This window comes from Lepidochelys kempii, chromosome 5 (assembly GCF_965140285.1).
Source record: "Lepidochelys kempii isolate rLepKem1 chromosome 5, rLepKem1.hap1, whole genome shotgun sequence".
Classification (NCBI taxonomy): domain Eukaryota; kingdom Metazoa; phylum Chordata; order Testudines; family Cheloniidae; genus Lepidochelys; species Lepidochelys kempii.
In genome coordinates, this window is record NC_136384.1 from 47,401,430 (window position 1) to 47,418,983 (window position 17,554).

Sequence of the window (17,554 nt, forward strand, 5' to 3'; positions counted from 1 at the left end):
ATGAGCAACACGAGGCAGGGACCAGGGTCAGATAGTGATCTCACTTACAGCCATCTATTTGTCAGTAAACAAATGGGTTACGCCACGTTAGGCTGGAGTGAGCTCAGAACCTGACCATGGATCCTTTATTGTTTCTGTAAGGCTCCATGCACACTCTTGGTGTATGCATACAATCCAAATGACAAAATAACAATAATAGATAATATTGTCAGCAGGGCAGTGGAGTGAAAGGCCTGCTGAGGATGGGCCGTACCATGCCTTACAGTTTGGGGTGAAATACTTCATATTCCAAGCCACAAAATGCTGCAGCCTCCTCTTACATACTGTATGGTTTCCAGAACTCTCACACATTGTATTGAAAGGTAGGCCGCTCTACACTGTACCAGTTTTACTGGCATAGGTGTACCAGTTCCGGGGCGTGATTTTTTCCCTCCAGTTAACTGACACAGCTATGCTGGCAAAAGCCTTAGGGCAGACAACAGTTATACTGGCAAAATAGTGCTTTTGCTGTACATCTTACTCTGGTTTAAGCAGTCTTTTAGTGATACAGGCCCACTCTCCCATAGATTGGTTGGCCAGGATAACTATCCTGGTATATCTATACCAGCAGACCCTTTCAAATGTAGACAAGGCATTCATGAAAATGAAGAGTGCTTTAAACCTCCATTCATAACTCTACATTATACTTGGCTTGTTTCATAAGTGAAGAATGTTATTCCTATTCTGGCACAAACAGAATAAACTGTGGTTGCCATGGGACTGTCCAAAGCCACATAGCCTCAACGGCTGGATTTTGCAGAAGGTGGTCGGATTTAGCTGAAAAGGTATAAATTCACTGACAGAATGACTTTTCTCTGTTGCCTACACAGCTGAAGCGATTCATGTGCTTGGTTTATTCCAGCATCGGTTTGGAATAATTTATAGTTGGAAATTTATTCCTGCGCCACCCATCTGAGATGCCAGAATATAAATAATAGAGCAATAAAAAAACAAACAAAACCAACCAAAACTTTTGACCAAATTTTGCTCTTTTTCAGGCTCTTTCAGCAGAGAGGCAAAAATGAGATGTAATTTCTGAAGTGCAGATATTTTGTGGCTTCTAGGATCCTGTGAAGCTACAGTTTAGTGTTTAAGTTGCTGTTAGTCTTTCAAATGCACAGATCATTACAGCTTTTGGTGATTTACTCTGTGCATAGTAGAGGGTAGGACTGGGCCCTTTGTATGAACACATACCCCTATTGTGCAGTTTATGTAGTGATAAGACCAGACTTCCTTTTGTGCCATTATATAGTATAAAGATATGGATCCCAGATGGCTGAATACAGAGGATCTTCACCTCCTGCAAACGTTAGCTTTTATTTTGTATCCTTGTTATATCAACTTACATTTCTTTCACGTTAGTAACTTGTTCCAGGTTTTCTTTTAACACTGTTTTGGATCTCTATCACCCAATATATATAATGGGCACTAAAGATGAAATACATACACAGGCATAACAACAGAGTACTAAAAATATGTTAAAAGTACCACACTGATTAAATCAAAGCCATTGTTTTCAGTATTTTGTGGCTATAACAAAGAATGCATCTTTAATTGTCAATACACCTGGTGTACATTCATTGCAAAGAACAACTCTTTATTGGAATATAGTAGAGCAAAAAATGCCCCTTTATTAATTTGATGTACATTAAATATCTTTGCATTTGTTACATGTATGATAGGTATTTGGCAGATAAATTTATACACACTTCCACATTTTATAGATTTATACTGTACATCGTCATCCTACACAGAGCATGCCCTTTCACAGTTATACAAACAGCTTTTCTCAGGGGACTTTATACACTTGGTCAAGCATTTTGGCAATCTGACACAGAGGAGCATGCCAGAAAGATGAGTTCACAATTGTACCAGCTGTACTTGGAATGAAAAATCCAGAAACCTGAAAGTGAGAATTTATCAATGCACACACATGCAAGCACATATATACAGTAGTGATAACTGTAACCCACATTACAGGAGATCATACAGAGCAGTAAAAAACCAAAAAGGTCAGGGCCATTGCCAAGATCTCAGTACAAAATTGTGGATCTGAAAATGAATGTGTGGAATGGAAATTTAACTTAAAAATCTTCGTACTTTATATACAATATATATACGTTGTCATGTTACAAAACACAGAATATCAGGGCACATAGACACACCATGTTTTGTATGCTAAAGACAGTGTGCCAAATTCTGCTCCCAGTTGCCTTGTTTCAACTCCATTACTTTTACTTGAGGTCTACTGGGGAAAATTAAGAGCAGAATTTTGCTCAGCATAAAGAAAGCACATACATTTTTTCTTTTGTTTTTGCTATTTTTTGGGATTTAGGAGACACAAATTAGTTACCAAGAATCAGCACCTTGACTATATCAGTAAATTATATTCAAGGCATGGAACTATATTTTCAGTGGGATGGTTATTTTTGTATACACCGGCCTGAAATTAACCCAGTGAAGTGTGAAGAAGAAATCATCCATTTTTGTTTGTTTACATGCCTTCACACGTCAAATATATTTGTGGCCACATATAAGTTACAATTTAATTTGTTAGACTTTTAACTCAAGACAGATGATAACAGCAAAATGCACATTTTGTAAACACATAAAATGACTGGAAAATAAAGTGAGCAGTTGATTCATGTGGTTTCTGACCAGGGATGATATTACAATGCAGTGTATTGGTTGAAACCCCGGTCACTTGCATGAGGACATCGAAGGTTAAAATTATTAATAGTTACAATCCATACATTGGTAGATTAAACCAACATGTTATAGAGAACTCCTCTCATCCCAAGACTCTGTAAAGAAGTTGCTTCCAATACTGCGTAACACAAGATCATGCATTTAACTGTTTTGTTTTTTTTTTTAATTTTTTTAAATTATACGAAAGCTCAGGTCTTAATCCTGTAAGCTGCTCCGTTGATTTCCATTGACTATATAGGCATAGAGGCTTGCCTTTATGGACCAACTTGCTGGATCAAGGCCTTAATCAGTAGGTGTATGCTGCTCTAGTTTTGGGGGAATTTTTAAAATGAAAGTATATTCTTCATGGTCATAGGTGAAATGCTACAGAAACCGGCCACCCCACTGGCTGGGATCCACACAGGGAGGGAGGAGAGAGCTCTAAGTTTCTTACAAAAACATTTTATTGTTAAAAAATATAACTATTTAAAGTTAATGTTTAACATCCTATGACTTTTTCTTCTAAATTATTTCATTTTCATGTTTGTTACATAGTTCCAATAATGATAAGGTCAGCAACGTTCATTGTAAACCTAAAGAGGCATTTTTCTTTTTTTAAAGAAAAACTACAAGAAACTGCAGGCTACAGTGTCCCACCACTGACATTTTCCCCCCCTCTGTATTAGAATATCCACTATTCACCAATGATGTTGTTGCATCAGCACTGCTGTGTGTTATTACTTAACAAAATGGTTCAGAATGAATTTGAGTCTCAAGTAAATCAGGCAATACGCATGATTCCCACCTATGGACATGTGGTGTTGTCTGTTTTAATTTCTTTTAAAAATGCCTTAGTTTTCCTGTACCAAACATGCTTTGTTCATTCTTGTGAGAATAGCACGCCCTTTTTTTCTGCTGACTCCTTAATTCTGCAATGCACAGGCACACACTCCCCGGAAACACATTGGAAAGAATGAAGTGGTTTGCATCTAGGGAAGAAGCATAATGAATGCCGGAGCTCTAGAAAGAACTCTCTCCACCCTCTTCCCTTTTGTGTGTGTGCTTTTTCAGACTGGCTTCACTTGAATAATAGCAGGAATAGTACTATACACCGCTCATTAGGGAGCTAGGTCTTTGTGAATGTTAATGATTAATTGAAAGACACCCTGGCAATGGCTCTGCTTCTAGTTGGTCAAAGAATGCTGATAAGAGCAGTGGCAAACAATTTAGCCATAAGAAGATTATTAGAACAGCAGCAGCTATGTCTGCAGGAACAATGAAAAACATACAGTACAGAAAGAAGACAGACATATTCCCATATATTACACAGAAGTTAATACGTTGAGATCCATATGGAACATTATTCAGAACATACTTTGCTTCGAAAAAGAAAAAAAAACCCAAGAATTTATACTGGATTTTGAATATTCTAGTGTGCTGAGTCACTGGAACACGTGTGACTGATACTTCTACATGGTTTGTTGCTTCACTGTTTAGCACAGCATGGTGGGGGAAGGATGCAGCTAAATCAAAGCTTACTCCTAAAACAATTACAGGCATTCTCTTTCAGTGACATAAAATGAATGGCAAACTAAGAAAGTACTTGGCACCACAGCAAAATTATGGATGATTAAGTAAAGAATTTTACTCAAGGAAATGAGTAGAGTGTATTGTGTATTCAAAGCATAATGCAGCAAATGGCAATCAATGGCCCTGAGAATGAAACTGCATTTAAAAAACATTTCGAATTAAGTTTTATAGTGTATAAAAATCTTACGCTTTTCGTACACACACAGAGGAGTGCGTGTGTGTGTACATGCATTTTCACCAACACTGTACAGTACATCTCCTTTACAATAAACAATACTCACGTAGCTGTATTATATCAGGGCAGTGACTAGAATTCAAAGAAAATTTACTGCAGAAAAAAACTAGGACCTGAACCATAGGTCTCTAACCTACTAGTTCTGACTTTTTTTGGTTTTGTTTTATTCTATTTCATAATCTCTCACTTTCTCTCTCCCCTCTTCTCTCCTCCCCCATCTTTTTTTCTTAATTGAGCAAATGTGGTCCAGTTGAGAATGAGAAACTGATCCTGCCACATTGCTTCAGCTGGAGATAGGCATGAATTTACCAGGTAGATAGTGGGATGCCAGACAAGTATAATGGGAGTGAGTTAGAAAGTGTGTGCAGTGATTGGCAGAGAAAAGCACTAGATGGCAGTTCTAGCTGGAGACACCCATGAAATGGGAGCAGGGCTACAGAACACAGATCCATAGAGCACCTGGCAGAGTGGTTTGCTCTCAGCAGTTTAGATGCAGTGATGTACAGTGTCCATTTATGGCATTGCCGTTTACGGTTGCACTGCTGGGGCTCATGGTTCAGATCTAGGGGTCCTGGATGCCCAGGCTATGGTAGGTGGCCAAACTTAGAAGTAAGAAGATGCGGGGATCTTTAGGATCCAAGAAGAAAGTAGCAGAGCTGACTGGCCATGGAGAGATCAAGTGAAACTGCAGTCCCCCACGTTGATCCTCCCTCTCATTACTAGACTGATGTCCCTGGTTATAGCCTGCAGCTCAGAGGAGGAACTGAAGGGGGAGAAGCTGACAAGATGCATAAGTCAGCTACTCCCAGATGCCCCCTAGGAAGTCTGTCCTATTAAATATATATCCATGGAGAAGGTGGGTGGGAGGGACAGTTCTATTTTGTGCTGAGTTACTCTTATCCAATGACCATCGTGGCTAAGCAATCCCTTTCCCGTCCTGAGATACTAGACTGTCCACAGGGGTATGGTGAGGAGAAAGTAACATGTACTAGACAATTCCACTATAGAGAAGATCATTAAAGCCCCAGTCCGAGAAAGCAACTGAATTTGTGATTTGTCCCACAAATCTACTCAGCCTTGAAAATAAGGGAGGCATGACAGGCTTCCCCAAAGTCACATTTTTGCTGCACTAGAGGAGTCTCAGCGCAGCAGATAATTTCACCCTACTTTATATAAATTTAGGTGAAAAAAGACTGCAGACAAACTCTACTTCCTTTTATTTTATTTGGGCTGGATGCAGCTCTGCACAAGCCGGTAAATGTGGAAATACATTAGTGTAAAACTGGTGTAAGCAAGAGAAGAATCAATCAGGCACACTGAGTCTTAGGCCTATGCCATGTTTACTGAACCTCTGGATCAAAGAAAAGTCCTGAAGTGGCCTGGAGTCCTCTCTAGTAATTTTAAGGTTCTAGAGCAGGGTTAAATGTTGAAGGATCCTCCTAGATCCAAGAAAAGAAGTGGAGGAAAACAGATCACTGTAAGAAAAATAAAGGATAAAAACAGTGACAGGCCCAAAAATGTTTTCCATAAACTGGTTAAACTGCACAAGCACACACCATGCTTGAAAGTTTTCAGAAAGATCAATTGGGCCACGTAGCAGACACCAGCAGGATGTTGTCAACCCGAGGACCATAATTTAATCACTCTCTTCTACAGAGCTTGAAAAGATCTACTACAAACTAATGCTTTCTAATTAGTTTGTCATTCTGCTTTTGTGTTACAAACTCACGTGTCTGACACGTGTTTGCCATATTGTGGCAAAAATCCAGTTTTGTGTTTATTTGCATGCTAAAGTATCTCTTTTGATACTGTTTGCAGTGTTGTGGTAGCCATGTTGGTCCCAGGATATTAGAGAGACCAGGTGGGTGAGACAATATCTTTTACTGGACCATCTTCTGTTGGTGAGAAAGACAAGCTTTAAAGTTTCAGGACCTGAAGAAGAGCTCTCTGGATATCAAAAGCTTGTCTCTTTCACCCACAGAAGTTGAGCCAATAAAAGATATTACCTCACCCACCTGCTCTCTCTTCATGCTGTGTTTCCTGAACTGATAGTAAAGGATCTTATTAACACGGGCTGACATTTGACAGTGAGTTTGGTGAACAGGAAGGCAGGAAATGCTGAGGAAAGTAGTCCTTCTGACTTGTTTTCTTCTGGAATTTGATTGCTGAGCATTTTCTCCCCACATTCTGGAGGAAGAGGAACAGCTCTGCTTGCACTTCCTGTATATGTGACCCACGGATTGTATGGTTTTGAGGATTCATTGTTAACCTTGTGTTTGAACTGTAGTTCCATTTCCAGCTAAATATAAAAAAATAAAATGTTATAAAAAAATAAAATGTTCAGGCAAGTTAGGCTAAAATAGTGCTGCCTTGGTTGGATAAGGGCGCTATGATAGGATGTATGTAACTGTTCCTGGCTGAATGAAGAAGTGTTTTAAAACCCTTCACTGGGGAAAGGGCTAAAGCCCAGCCAATAGAGACTGCCTGAGCTGTCAGGCCTAGAGAAAGGAGCTGACAGTTATGGCTCCATTAGGCTATGGGAAAGTGGGGCTGCCAGATATGCCTCAAAAGCGGGGCTGGCAGCTATATGAAAGTGAGGTTTCCAGGGGCGCCATGAAAGAAAAAGGGTGGGGCTTCTGGGAAAGAAGAATTAAACTTCCTCCCAAGTGGAGCTGAGCTTGGTGACAGTACCAGGGCACTTTCCATGATCTTCATTCACCACATCTAAAGGGATAAGTGGAGCTTCTGACAGGAGGATCTTTATTCCTTGATTATGGGTGTTAGTTAGGCCACCTGGATATTAAATGAACTTTCAGAGACTATCTGCTTCCCATGATGGAGTCAACTTGAAGGGCTGTTTTGCTTTAGCTTGTTTTCCCTCCTGGATTAAAGAAGTGTTGACCTCAAACCCAAAGGGTGGAGCATTGGCTTATTACTGGAGGATATAAGGAAATTAAAGACAATTGAGAGGAATAAGTGAGGAAATTTAGAAGAGGATTTTTGGAAGGCAAGTTAATTTGGAATCAGTAGAATGGTAGGATCAGGGAGAAGAAAGGAAAAAGTAAGAAGGGAGACTTGATAGATTTAATAGCCTGTTTGGAAATCTTGGGAATAACAGGGAGCAGGAGGCTGGGCAAGAGCTATCAGGTAAGGAGCTCTGGCATCTTTTCTTCTGTGACTAAAGGCTGTGTGATTGTCCTCAGTGAAGGCACTGGCTAGAACCAGGCACTATGAAGGCAGGCTTCCCTGCATCGCTGTGCCAGCCCACTTCAGTCTCGCCCTGCAGGACCCATGCAGTTCTAGTCCTAGCCCTCTCTTTCTACAGTTATAAATCTCTGACTACCTTGAACAAGCATTATCACTATGTTGAACCCTCTTAATTTTAAAGCAGAAAAAAGGCTAGAAATTGCATCTTCCTGCACAAATAACAAGGGCTTGAACTGAAAGAGAATCTCTGTTACCTCACAGCAGGATAAGGACTATGACACACAGATAAGTAGTTATGCTTTCATCCATTAGTGGGCTCTGGTACATTAACCTAAGCCAGTTTGGTTTGTTTTCTCTAATATGTACACACACAGTATATGGCATTTTCCTATGAAGCTGCATGTGATTGATCTTCTTCAACGAAGTAGAGTAACACCTGGATCTAAAGCCTCCAAAGGTCAAATACTGGTGCTCCAAGCGGCTGTACTACCAAGCCTCTGATTGTATGTACACAGCTACAATCATATTCTCTGCTCTGGCCCTCATAGCATAACACGTTGGGAATATGGAGGAGGGAAGGCTTACGCTTATTTTCTCTTTGTTCCTCTTCCCTTCTATTCTTCCTTTTCTTTTCCCTTTCTCTTCTCCTCCCTTCTTCCTTTGCTCTCCCTTCTTTTCCCACCCCCCATCTCACCTTTTTCGTGGGGGAGAGGGGCGGAGGAAGGGGAAGGCTCTTATAACATTCACTGGTATCCTGGAGCTGCATCCATGCACTCAGGTATTTTCTTTTTCTGTAGGCCAGTTTATATTGCTTGCCATAGCCCAGTCACACTATGTGCTCTAATGTTGGCTACACTGTATCGAGGCTGAGTCATGCATGAGGTGGCTATAAGCAAGAGATCTGAGATGTAGCCTAGATTTAGCAAAATCACCAGCAGTGTTGTGGATTATGGTGAAATAGCGGGGAGTTGTTGTTTTTTAACAGAAACTGAGCACATTTTTGAATGTAATGAGATTTTAGCATGGCAGCCCTGAATTGGAGCCCTCAGTAACTGATCCTTACTTTCCTATGTTCCCTCTTCCCCACACTGGTCATAGCGCTGCACATATGGAATTGAGTAATTCTTTAAAGTAACATGCAGAACTGAACACAACATACCGCTTGAAATAGACAGTGTGTGGTGCAAAAATGCTATTTACCACTGGTTGTTGATCATCACTCTAAATCTGTACAGAGGCTTCAGATTTCGAAACGAGATGTGCAATAAGTACAAGGCAGTCATCTGACGAAGGGATGACACAAGGGAGTGCCCTGAAAAATGAGCAAGCGAGCGAGAGAGAGCGAGATGCACACAGTGGCCAGAATTAGATACTATCCTAATTACAGGAAACTGCTTTTCACTAATGCTAAGGCTGTGACAAATAGATAAAATCCACGAGACTCAAAGCTAAGGCTAACATTCTGGTTTTTTTTGGAGGTGTGCAGGGCTGGGAGGACTAGGAAGTGTTAAATGATGAGATATTGTTAAGATTAATATTTGCAAATTCATGCCAATTGTATAAATTGATGGACTAAGAAAAGTTACTTTTTTTTAAAGTTTAGCAGTTGTAGGTAAATGATTTGGTTCCGGAGATTCTGATCATGTTAAACAGAGGCCGAAGTTAACATGTAGGAGGCACTCTTGATACAAAATATTTTTTCTAAACATTGTATGTCATCAAGGGAGTAAGAGTAGTAGGTTAAATAGCAAAAGCAGTTTTGTTAAAGCTGTTTACTATTCATACAGTCATTGGACTTTATTCTGCCTTAACTCACACTAGTTTCACATTCATAGAATCATAGAATATCAGGGTTGGAAGGGACCTCTGGAGGTCATCTAGTCCAACCCCCTGCTCAAAGTAGGACCAATCCCCAATTTTTGCCCCATATCCCTAAATGACCCCCTCAAGGATTGAACTCACAACCCTGGGTTTAGCAGGCCAAAGCTCAAACCACTGAGTTATCCCTCCCCATATTAGTGCAGGGGTCTCAAACTCAAATGACCACGAGGGCCACATGGGGACTAGTACATTGGCCTGAGGGCCACATCACTGACCCCCCACCCCCACCTGCTGCCCCGGCCCCGCCCCCCACTCCACCCCTTCCATGAGGCCCCGCCCCTGCCCCACCTCTTCCCAGCCCCCATTCCAACCCCTTCCCTGCATGTTTGAGACCCCTGCATTAGTGTAACTATTGACTAGAGTACAACTACTCATGGTTTCACCAAATCAGTTCAGACAAAGCCCTTGTTTTCTAAAATGCTCAGAAATTTCCAGACATCCAAGTGTTGGTATCTCTAAATACACTCTTGAGGATCAGCAAGCAGTGAAAGTGCTTCTTTTCCTATTCTCTTACTTTGGTCACCCATTACAAGCTTTGCTGTAGAAGGAGCTGTTTCTCAGCATAGACAGCTTTACTGTTATGATTGCAATTGTTATTCTTTACCCCTGATTGAATCTACATAAGATGGTTTCCTCTGAAAGAGGCATTGCCACTGCCAAAGCCTGCTGTGCCCTTTTCTGAGAAAGCAGGAAGTCCCTACTGCTTAAATATAGTCACACAACGTTAATATTCTCAGTACGGATTCAGAATATGCAGTTTCCTGTTTAATGCTGCATGCATTGATCTGTGTAAGATTGACATTTACTGCACCAATACTGTTAAATAATTGACTTCCTTGTCTGTATCACTACGGAAGCCAATGGTGTCATGGCAAAAATCTAGGACCTATTTTTTAATGTCCTAGATGTGACAATACACTTGCATTTTAAACACCTAGCTATGAGCACAGTTTTCTCTTCCTGAATATGTCTTTGAAAATGTTTCAAGAGGTAGCTTTGCAGTTTGAAAGATAAAAAGTATTAAACAGAAAAAATATGCAAAAGAAGGTGAAACTTTAAAACTTTCTTATGGAAGTTTCTAAACCTCTGTCACAGAAAAATATCTCGTTTTGAGTTAGATTTCTGCTATCTGATCACCATTCTAAAATCTGAAGCCTTTGCACCATTCAGTTAGGAGAGCTGACACTTGAAAGGAGAGGGAAATACATCATAAATGGCTTTTTTCCAGTTTTACATCAACACCTGGGTTCTTGTGTCAGGAAGTCGAAGTCCCACCAGACCTCCGCACACTAGAACAGTTGAAGCTAGAAGAATGGGGATTGCTTTGGTGATGCCAACAAGTGAACCAAATATTAAGTTTCCAAGTACAGCTGCTGCTTTGCATAGTGCGTTCAAAAAGCCAAAGCCTGTTGCCCTAAAAGAAAAAAAGAATAACATTAAACATGCTTGAAAAATTAAAGCCTTTGGGACAGATCCTGAGTGGGGGTAAATCAGAGTAGCCCCATTAACTTCAGTGGAGCCATCCCAATTTACATCAGCTGAGAATCTGGCCTCTTGATTTTATAGTGTGCCAACAAAACAAGGGGACAATCATCTTTGTATGGGGAACAGAAAGCTTTAATTTCCTCCAGCTGGCACACCTGATCAAACAGTACTTGGTAGAAATGCTCATATGATCTCAGCCTCGTATAATAATGAACATTAAGACTTTGGACATGAACCAAATGGGGGCTTGAAAAATGGGTCTTGGGCTGGAGGTGAGATGTAAGGGTATGACTACACTGCAAAGAAAACCCCACAGCACCGAGTCTCAGAGCCTGGGTCAACTGACCCGGGCTTGCGGGTGCGGCTATAAAATTGCAGTGTAGCCACTCAGGCTCGGCCTGGAACCTCAGCTCTGAAAGCTTGCAAGCAGGGAGGGCCTCAAAGTACAGGCTCCAGCCCCAGCCTGAACCTCTACACTGCTATTTTCAGCCCCGCAGCCCAAGTCCCCGGAGTCTGAGTCAATTGACCCAGGCTCTGAGATTTGGTGCCACAGGTTTTAATTTGAAGTGTAGACATGCCCCAAGAGATTCTGCAGGACAGGGAAGGGAGGTGGTTTGCTAGCTGAGAATCTAACAAAAATGCATCTGAGTGGACATTGCTTTATGGAAACATATTCTATGATCCTATTAATATTCGGTATCAAAGTCCAAAAGTAACTAACTAGTCTGCTTAGCTGATGACAAGGTTAAAACTAGATATGTTCTGCAAACTGCTTTGATTTTAATAAACCTTGTTTAATCATGAATATATCTTATGGAGACTGTTACTTAGGTAATTTTGCACAGGATGTCCCAAAGAGAACAAAACCTCTAATAGAAACAAAAAAAGGCAAAGAGTATCAGAAGTGTTAGTTAATATGGGTTTGGACAGAGGTGTCCTGTGTCATCAGGGGCTTCAGTCAGAGGAACACAAGGGTGAAGCCTGATGGCCAAGAAGACGACACTGTAGTGGGATGTTGTACAAATGCTGAAGTCAACAATCTTCTTTTCCAAGAATTCTTATGGGACAAAAATCATAAATGTTGATATCTATTGTTTCCACATTAGCTCTGTGAATTATGCACTTTCTGAACTCATGACACACGATCAGTCTTGCTGTGTGATTATAACCATCATTGCTATATTAGACCCTTGGCATGTACTCTAGTGCCCACAGGTCACTTGCAGCCAACAGCTGTGTTTTATGATTCCCCTGCAACCTTTAAAATACTTGGACTTTAGCAAAATATTGTTCCATTTGATTAAAGTATTGATTATTCTTTTTTATGCAACACATAGTGCCCCTTTAACATACCACACTAGGGAAAAAAACTCAGTGATATGTCTACGGGGAAAAGAGGCAGGCGGATTGGAAGCAGAAGCTATCAAGAGATACTGCTTGAGAGGGTAAGCAGGAGAGTCCTGGGAGGCCCACTTCGAGTGGCCACCAAATCTAGGAATTGTACCTTTTGTCCCTTAGGTGGCTATTACTCTGGTATGTAAGCATTGCCTGCAGCCAGAGAGTCTGCTGAGAATTATGCTTGAGAGGAGAAACTAAAATGCCTTGGAACCTTTGAGGCTGCAAGATTTGTGGCACAAGAGAGGGAATAGTGCAGACCTGTGAGACTCAGTTTTTAAGTGAGGAAACTGAGGAAGCCCTGTAAATATATTACCCAAGAAGCTATTGAAACCCGCTGACTGAGAGATGGACCAAAGAATCTACTGCAATGTTGCCTGAAAAGCTGCTAAAGCCACTGCCTACTGAGGAAGCCCTAGGAATGATAATCACATGATTACCTGGTCTGTTCATTCCCTCTGGGGCACTTGACATTGGCCACTGTCGGAAGACAGGACACGGGGCTAGATGGACCTTTGGCCAATATGGCCATTCTTATATTCTTAAAAACTGTTGAAAAAACCAATTAAGGGGAGGACTATGGGAACCTTGGGAGGCTGGCAGCTCAACCGGTGCTAGTTCTGAGCTAAAATATAGCAGCACAGTCAGGGATAGCATGGGCAGCAGCTTGGGCTAGCCTCCTGAGTACAAACCCGCCTGGACCCCCGGATACGTGCTTGGACAGCTAGCCTGAGCCACCGCCCGTACTACTGCCGGCCACACTGCTATATTTAGTGCACTGGCTTGAGCAGAGCTAGTGCATGTCTGTCTACCCATGATGGGAAGCCCATTCCCAGCTGCAATGTAGATGTACCCTTAGAGGGGTCCTAGAGAGCAGGATGTGATTTTCTCTATCTCTCCAGGAGAGTCTATGTTGTAAGGTGAGGCTCACAACGAGGGGAGTGCCATAGTGCAAAATAGGGCATCATAGAATATCAGGGTTGGAAGGGACCTCAGGAGGTCATCTAGTCCAACCCCCTGCTCAAAGCAGGACCAATCCCCAATTTTTGCCCTAGATGGCCCCTTCAGGGATTGAACTCACAACCCTAGGTTTAGCAGGCCAATGCTCAAACCACTGAACTATCCCTCTCCTGCATCAGTATAGTGGTATTTGAAGGAAGTTGACTGGTACAAGGAGGACCTTTTGGACGAGCCGTATCTCCAGTCTGACTGGTGCTGGCGGCAATTGTGGTGAAGGCAGAGAGCTTGATTGGTACTGGGAAGAGTATCATGGTAGAAGAAAAGGATTGATTAGTAAGAGAAGTGGGTATTGTTTCATTTTTGTCTTTATTTATGCACAGAATATAACCCTAAAGATATATAATTTATTTGTTATGATCAGTACTTATAGATAGATAGATATGGGCTGTCAAGTGATTTAAAAAATTACTTGTGATTAATTGCGCTGTTAAACAATAGAATACCATTTACTTTAAATATTTTTGGATGTTTACTACATTTTCAAATATATTCATTTCAATTACAACACAGAATACAAAGTGTACAGTGCTCAGTTTATATTTATTTTTTATTACAAATATTTACACTGTAAAAAACAAAAAAATTGTATTTTCAATTCACCTCATACAAGTACTGTAGTGCAATCTCTTTATCATAAAAGATGAACTTACAAATGTAGCATTACGTACAAAAAAACTACATTAAAAATAAAACAATATAAAACTTCAGAGCCTACAAGTCCACTCAGTGCTACTTCTTGGTCAGCCAGTCACTCAGACAGACAAGGTTGGTTACAATTTGCAGGAGATAATACTGCCTGCTTCTTGTTTACAATGTCACATGAAAGTGAGAACAGGTGTTCACATGGCACTGTTGTAGCTGGCGTTGCAAGATATTTACGTGCCAGATGCACTAAAGATTTATATGTCTCTTCATTCTTCAATCACCATTCCAGAGGACGTGTCTATCCTGATAATGAATTCTGCTTGATAACGATTCAAAGCAGTGTGGACTGACGCATGTTCATTTTCATCATCTGAGTCAGATGCCACCAGCACAAGGTTGATTTTCTTTTTTTGTGGTTTGGGTTCTGTAGTTTCCGCATCAGTGTGTTGCTCTTTTAAGACTTCTAAAAGCATGCTCCACACCTCTTCCCTCTCAGGTTTTGGACAGCACTTCAGATTCTTAAACCTTGAGTCGAGTGCTGTAGCTATTTTTAGAAATCTCACATCGGTACCTTCTTTGCATTTTGTCAAATCTGCTGTAAAAGTGTTCTTAAAATGAACAACATGTGCTGGGTCATCATCTGAGACTGCTATAACATGAAATATATGCAGAATGTGGGTAAAACAGAGCAGGAGACATACTGTACTCCTTGCAGGGAAGAATGTAACAAATTTAATTGATGCATTATTTTTTTTAATGAGCATCATCAGCATGGAAGCCTGTCCTCTGGAATGGTGGCCAAAACATGGAAGGGGCATACGAATGTTTAGGATATCTGGCATGTAAATATCTTGCAACGCCGGCTACAAAAGTGCCATGCGAATGCCTGTTCTCACTTTCAGGTGACATTGTAAATAACAAGCAGGCAGCATTATCTCCTGTAAATGTAAACAAAATTGTTTGTCTTAGCAATTGGCAGAATAAGAAGTAGGACTGAGTGGACTTGTAGGCTCTAAAGTTTCCCACTGTTTTGCTTTTGAGTGCAGTTATGTAACCAAAAAAAATCTGCACTTGTAAGTTACACTTTCATGATAAAGAGATTGCACTTCAGTACTTGTATGAGGTGAATTAAAAAAATGCTATTTCTTTTGTTTATCATAGTGCATATATTTGTAATAAAAAATAATAATATAAAGTGAGCACTGCGCACTTTGTATTCTGTGTTGTGATTGAAATCAATATTGAAAATGTGGAAAAACATCCAAAAATATTTAATAAATTTAAATTGGTATTCCATAGCTATAAGCACAATTAATGCAATTAATATTTTGAGTTAATCACATGAGTTAACTGCAATTAATTGACAACCCTAATTTTATATATATATTTATATGCATACCTACACACACATATGCACTTGTTGTAGCTTCCACTAGTGTCCGAAAGCCAAAAATTTGCCCAAAAGATTATGAACACTGAGAAAAACAATATTTATGAAGCGATAACATAATCCTTTTCTGTCAACAGGTCTCAGCCTAAATGCAGTAAAAGCTAACTGAATAAGAGTTAACAGAACCAACAAAAGAATATAGATCTAGTTAATGCAAATTTAGACACATGTCTAGACATTAAATCTTTGGAAGGGCAATGCTAAGGAACATATGGGGATACTTTTTATATTACTCTGTAGAGGTAAATTGCTTCACAGATGATATCTGCTTACATCATCTAGTTATAACAAGGGCCTGCATATAATTTCCTGAACATTTGGAACATTTATTTTCATATCCTGTGCTCTACAACGAGCACATTCCAAACCTGCAGTATATTCCGGGCCTGTTATCAGGTGGATGTCTCTGTATTTTAACTCAGACATGAAGGTACTTTTTAAATATGGTATGTCATATATTTGAACTAAATTGGTGCAGAATTCAGGTACTGAAAAAACCCAGCTCTTTTTTTGCAAAAAACTAATTGGCATAGTCAAACTTTCGCAACTGGATGGTGCTGCTAATTTTGTGATCTCATTAACGTTGTCAAATGATCATAAAGAGAGATGAATAAGACGGTTAAAATAAGCCCATTTTTCTTTGTCCTTGACTGTTTCGAGGTTTTAAAGCAAAGACCCCTGTAGTAAATGCAATCTTTTGGTCTTTAAGCAGTCTCCATGCATAAAATGTTGCATGAAATACCATGTTGTTAATTGTGACCAGGAACAAAAATAAGATGTTCAAAAGAATGAAGAAAAATGTCTGAATAATGTCGTCCTTTCTTGCTGCATCTGAACAGTGTTCTATTTTCAATCACCTCTGATCGCTGACTTGAACCTTGAAACTATGGGTCTGACTGTTCGTGCCATGTGCACCAATAAACATGAACAAGAGTTTCGATGCTCAAGGAAAGCAGAGTCAGACCCTACAGCTTTAAAATACAAACGTATCTGTTAAAATATTTGAGATTCAAATCAATTATATCCCATATTAATACTTCCCTTCACTGCACCCATAACTCATTCTAGGAAGACAGAGGCACTGCGAAATGTTGTATGTATCTGCCCTAATCCCCAGGCACAACAGGGCACAGTCTTGCCCCTGTATCTCTGTATAGCTGCAATCCTTGCTTCTGTGCTTCAAAGAGATGAAATGTACTGACATTCTAAGAATCACCAAGGAAACTTGTTTCAGAGTAGCAGCCGTGTTAGTCTGTATCCGCAAAAAGAAAAGGAGGACTTGTGGCACCTTAGAGACTAACAAATTTATTTGAGCATAAGCTTTTGTGAGCTACAGCTCACTTCATCAGATGCATTCAGGAAACCTGGTGAATCATCAAAGCACTCAGTGTGGATTGAAATGCAGATGCCTGAAGGCATGAAGTCTTTACCAAACATTGTACCAATCGGCACTATATTGATCAGTTAATGGGCAAATCATTGGCACAAACTCCTGTTTTCTGACTCTATGTGAGGAATTAGCTGTGTGATTCCCATTAGGGACCGGGGAAGTTATTAGTCAGAATCCTGTGCAGAGCTTAGAAAATTGACAGGAACACATCACATCAATACTTATAGTGCAGTGGGGTGGATTTGTTCAACTCTTGAAAAATTATTTATTTTATATCTTTTAATAATAATAGAATAACAATATGGGGGTGTGACAGGTCTGCCAATGCAGTGGCAGTTAGAAGGTAGGTTTTAATTCTGGTGCAAGGGAGGCCTGGTTTAGTTAAGCCATGACAAAGGGAAATGGCTTCCTTTAGCCAAAGTCGCAAATGAAAAAAGTGGCTAAAAATGGGAGGTTAGTGACCCAAGCCTATAGATCACCAGAGCTCTTTCCCTGAATGCCATGTATATTCTTCTGTGGGCCAGGTACT

General features: G+C 40.3%; 1 protein-coding gene across 6 annotated transcripts in view; it reads right to left on the bottom strand.

Moving 5' to 3' along the window:
* Nucleotides 1-1,635: 1,635 nt before the first annotated feature.
* The window catches only part of SV2C (synaptic vesicle glycoprotein 2C), a 214,726-nt gene continuing 198,807 nt past the window's right edge, over nucleotides 1,636-17,554 (bottom strand). For 4 of the 6 annotated variants that reach the window (XM_073344195.2, XM_073344194.2, XM_073344197.2 and 1 more), the window contains 2 exons: nucleotides 10,883-11,054; nucleotides 1,636-6,851 (listed from right to left, as the gene is read on the bottom strand). In XM_073344195.2, the coding sequence (XP_073200296.1) occupies nucleotides 6,579-6,851; nucleotides 10,883-11,054 (445 nt within the window). In that variant the 3' untranslated portion in view covers nucleotides 1,636-6,578. Of the gene's footprint in view, nucleotides 9,072-10,882; nucleotides 11,055-17,554 lie in introns of all 6 variants that reach the window. The other 2 variants (XR_012158914.1, XM_073344196.2) reach the window with 2 other exon arrangements.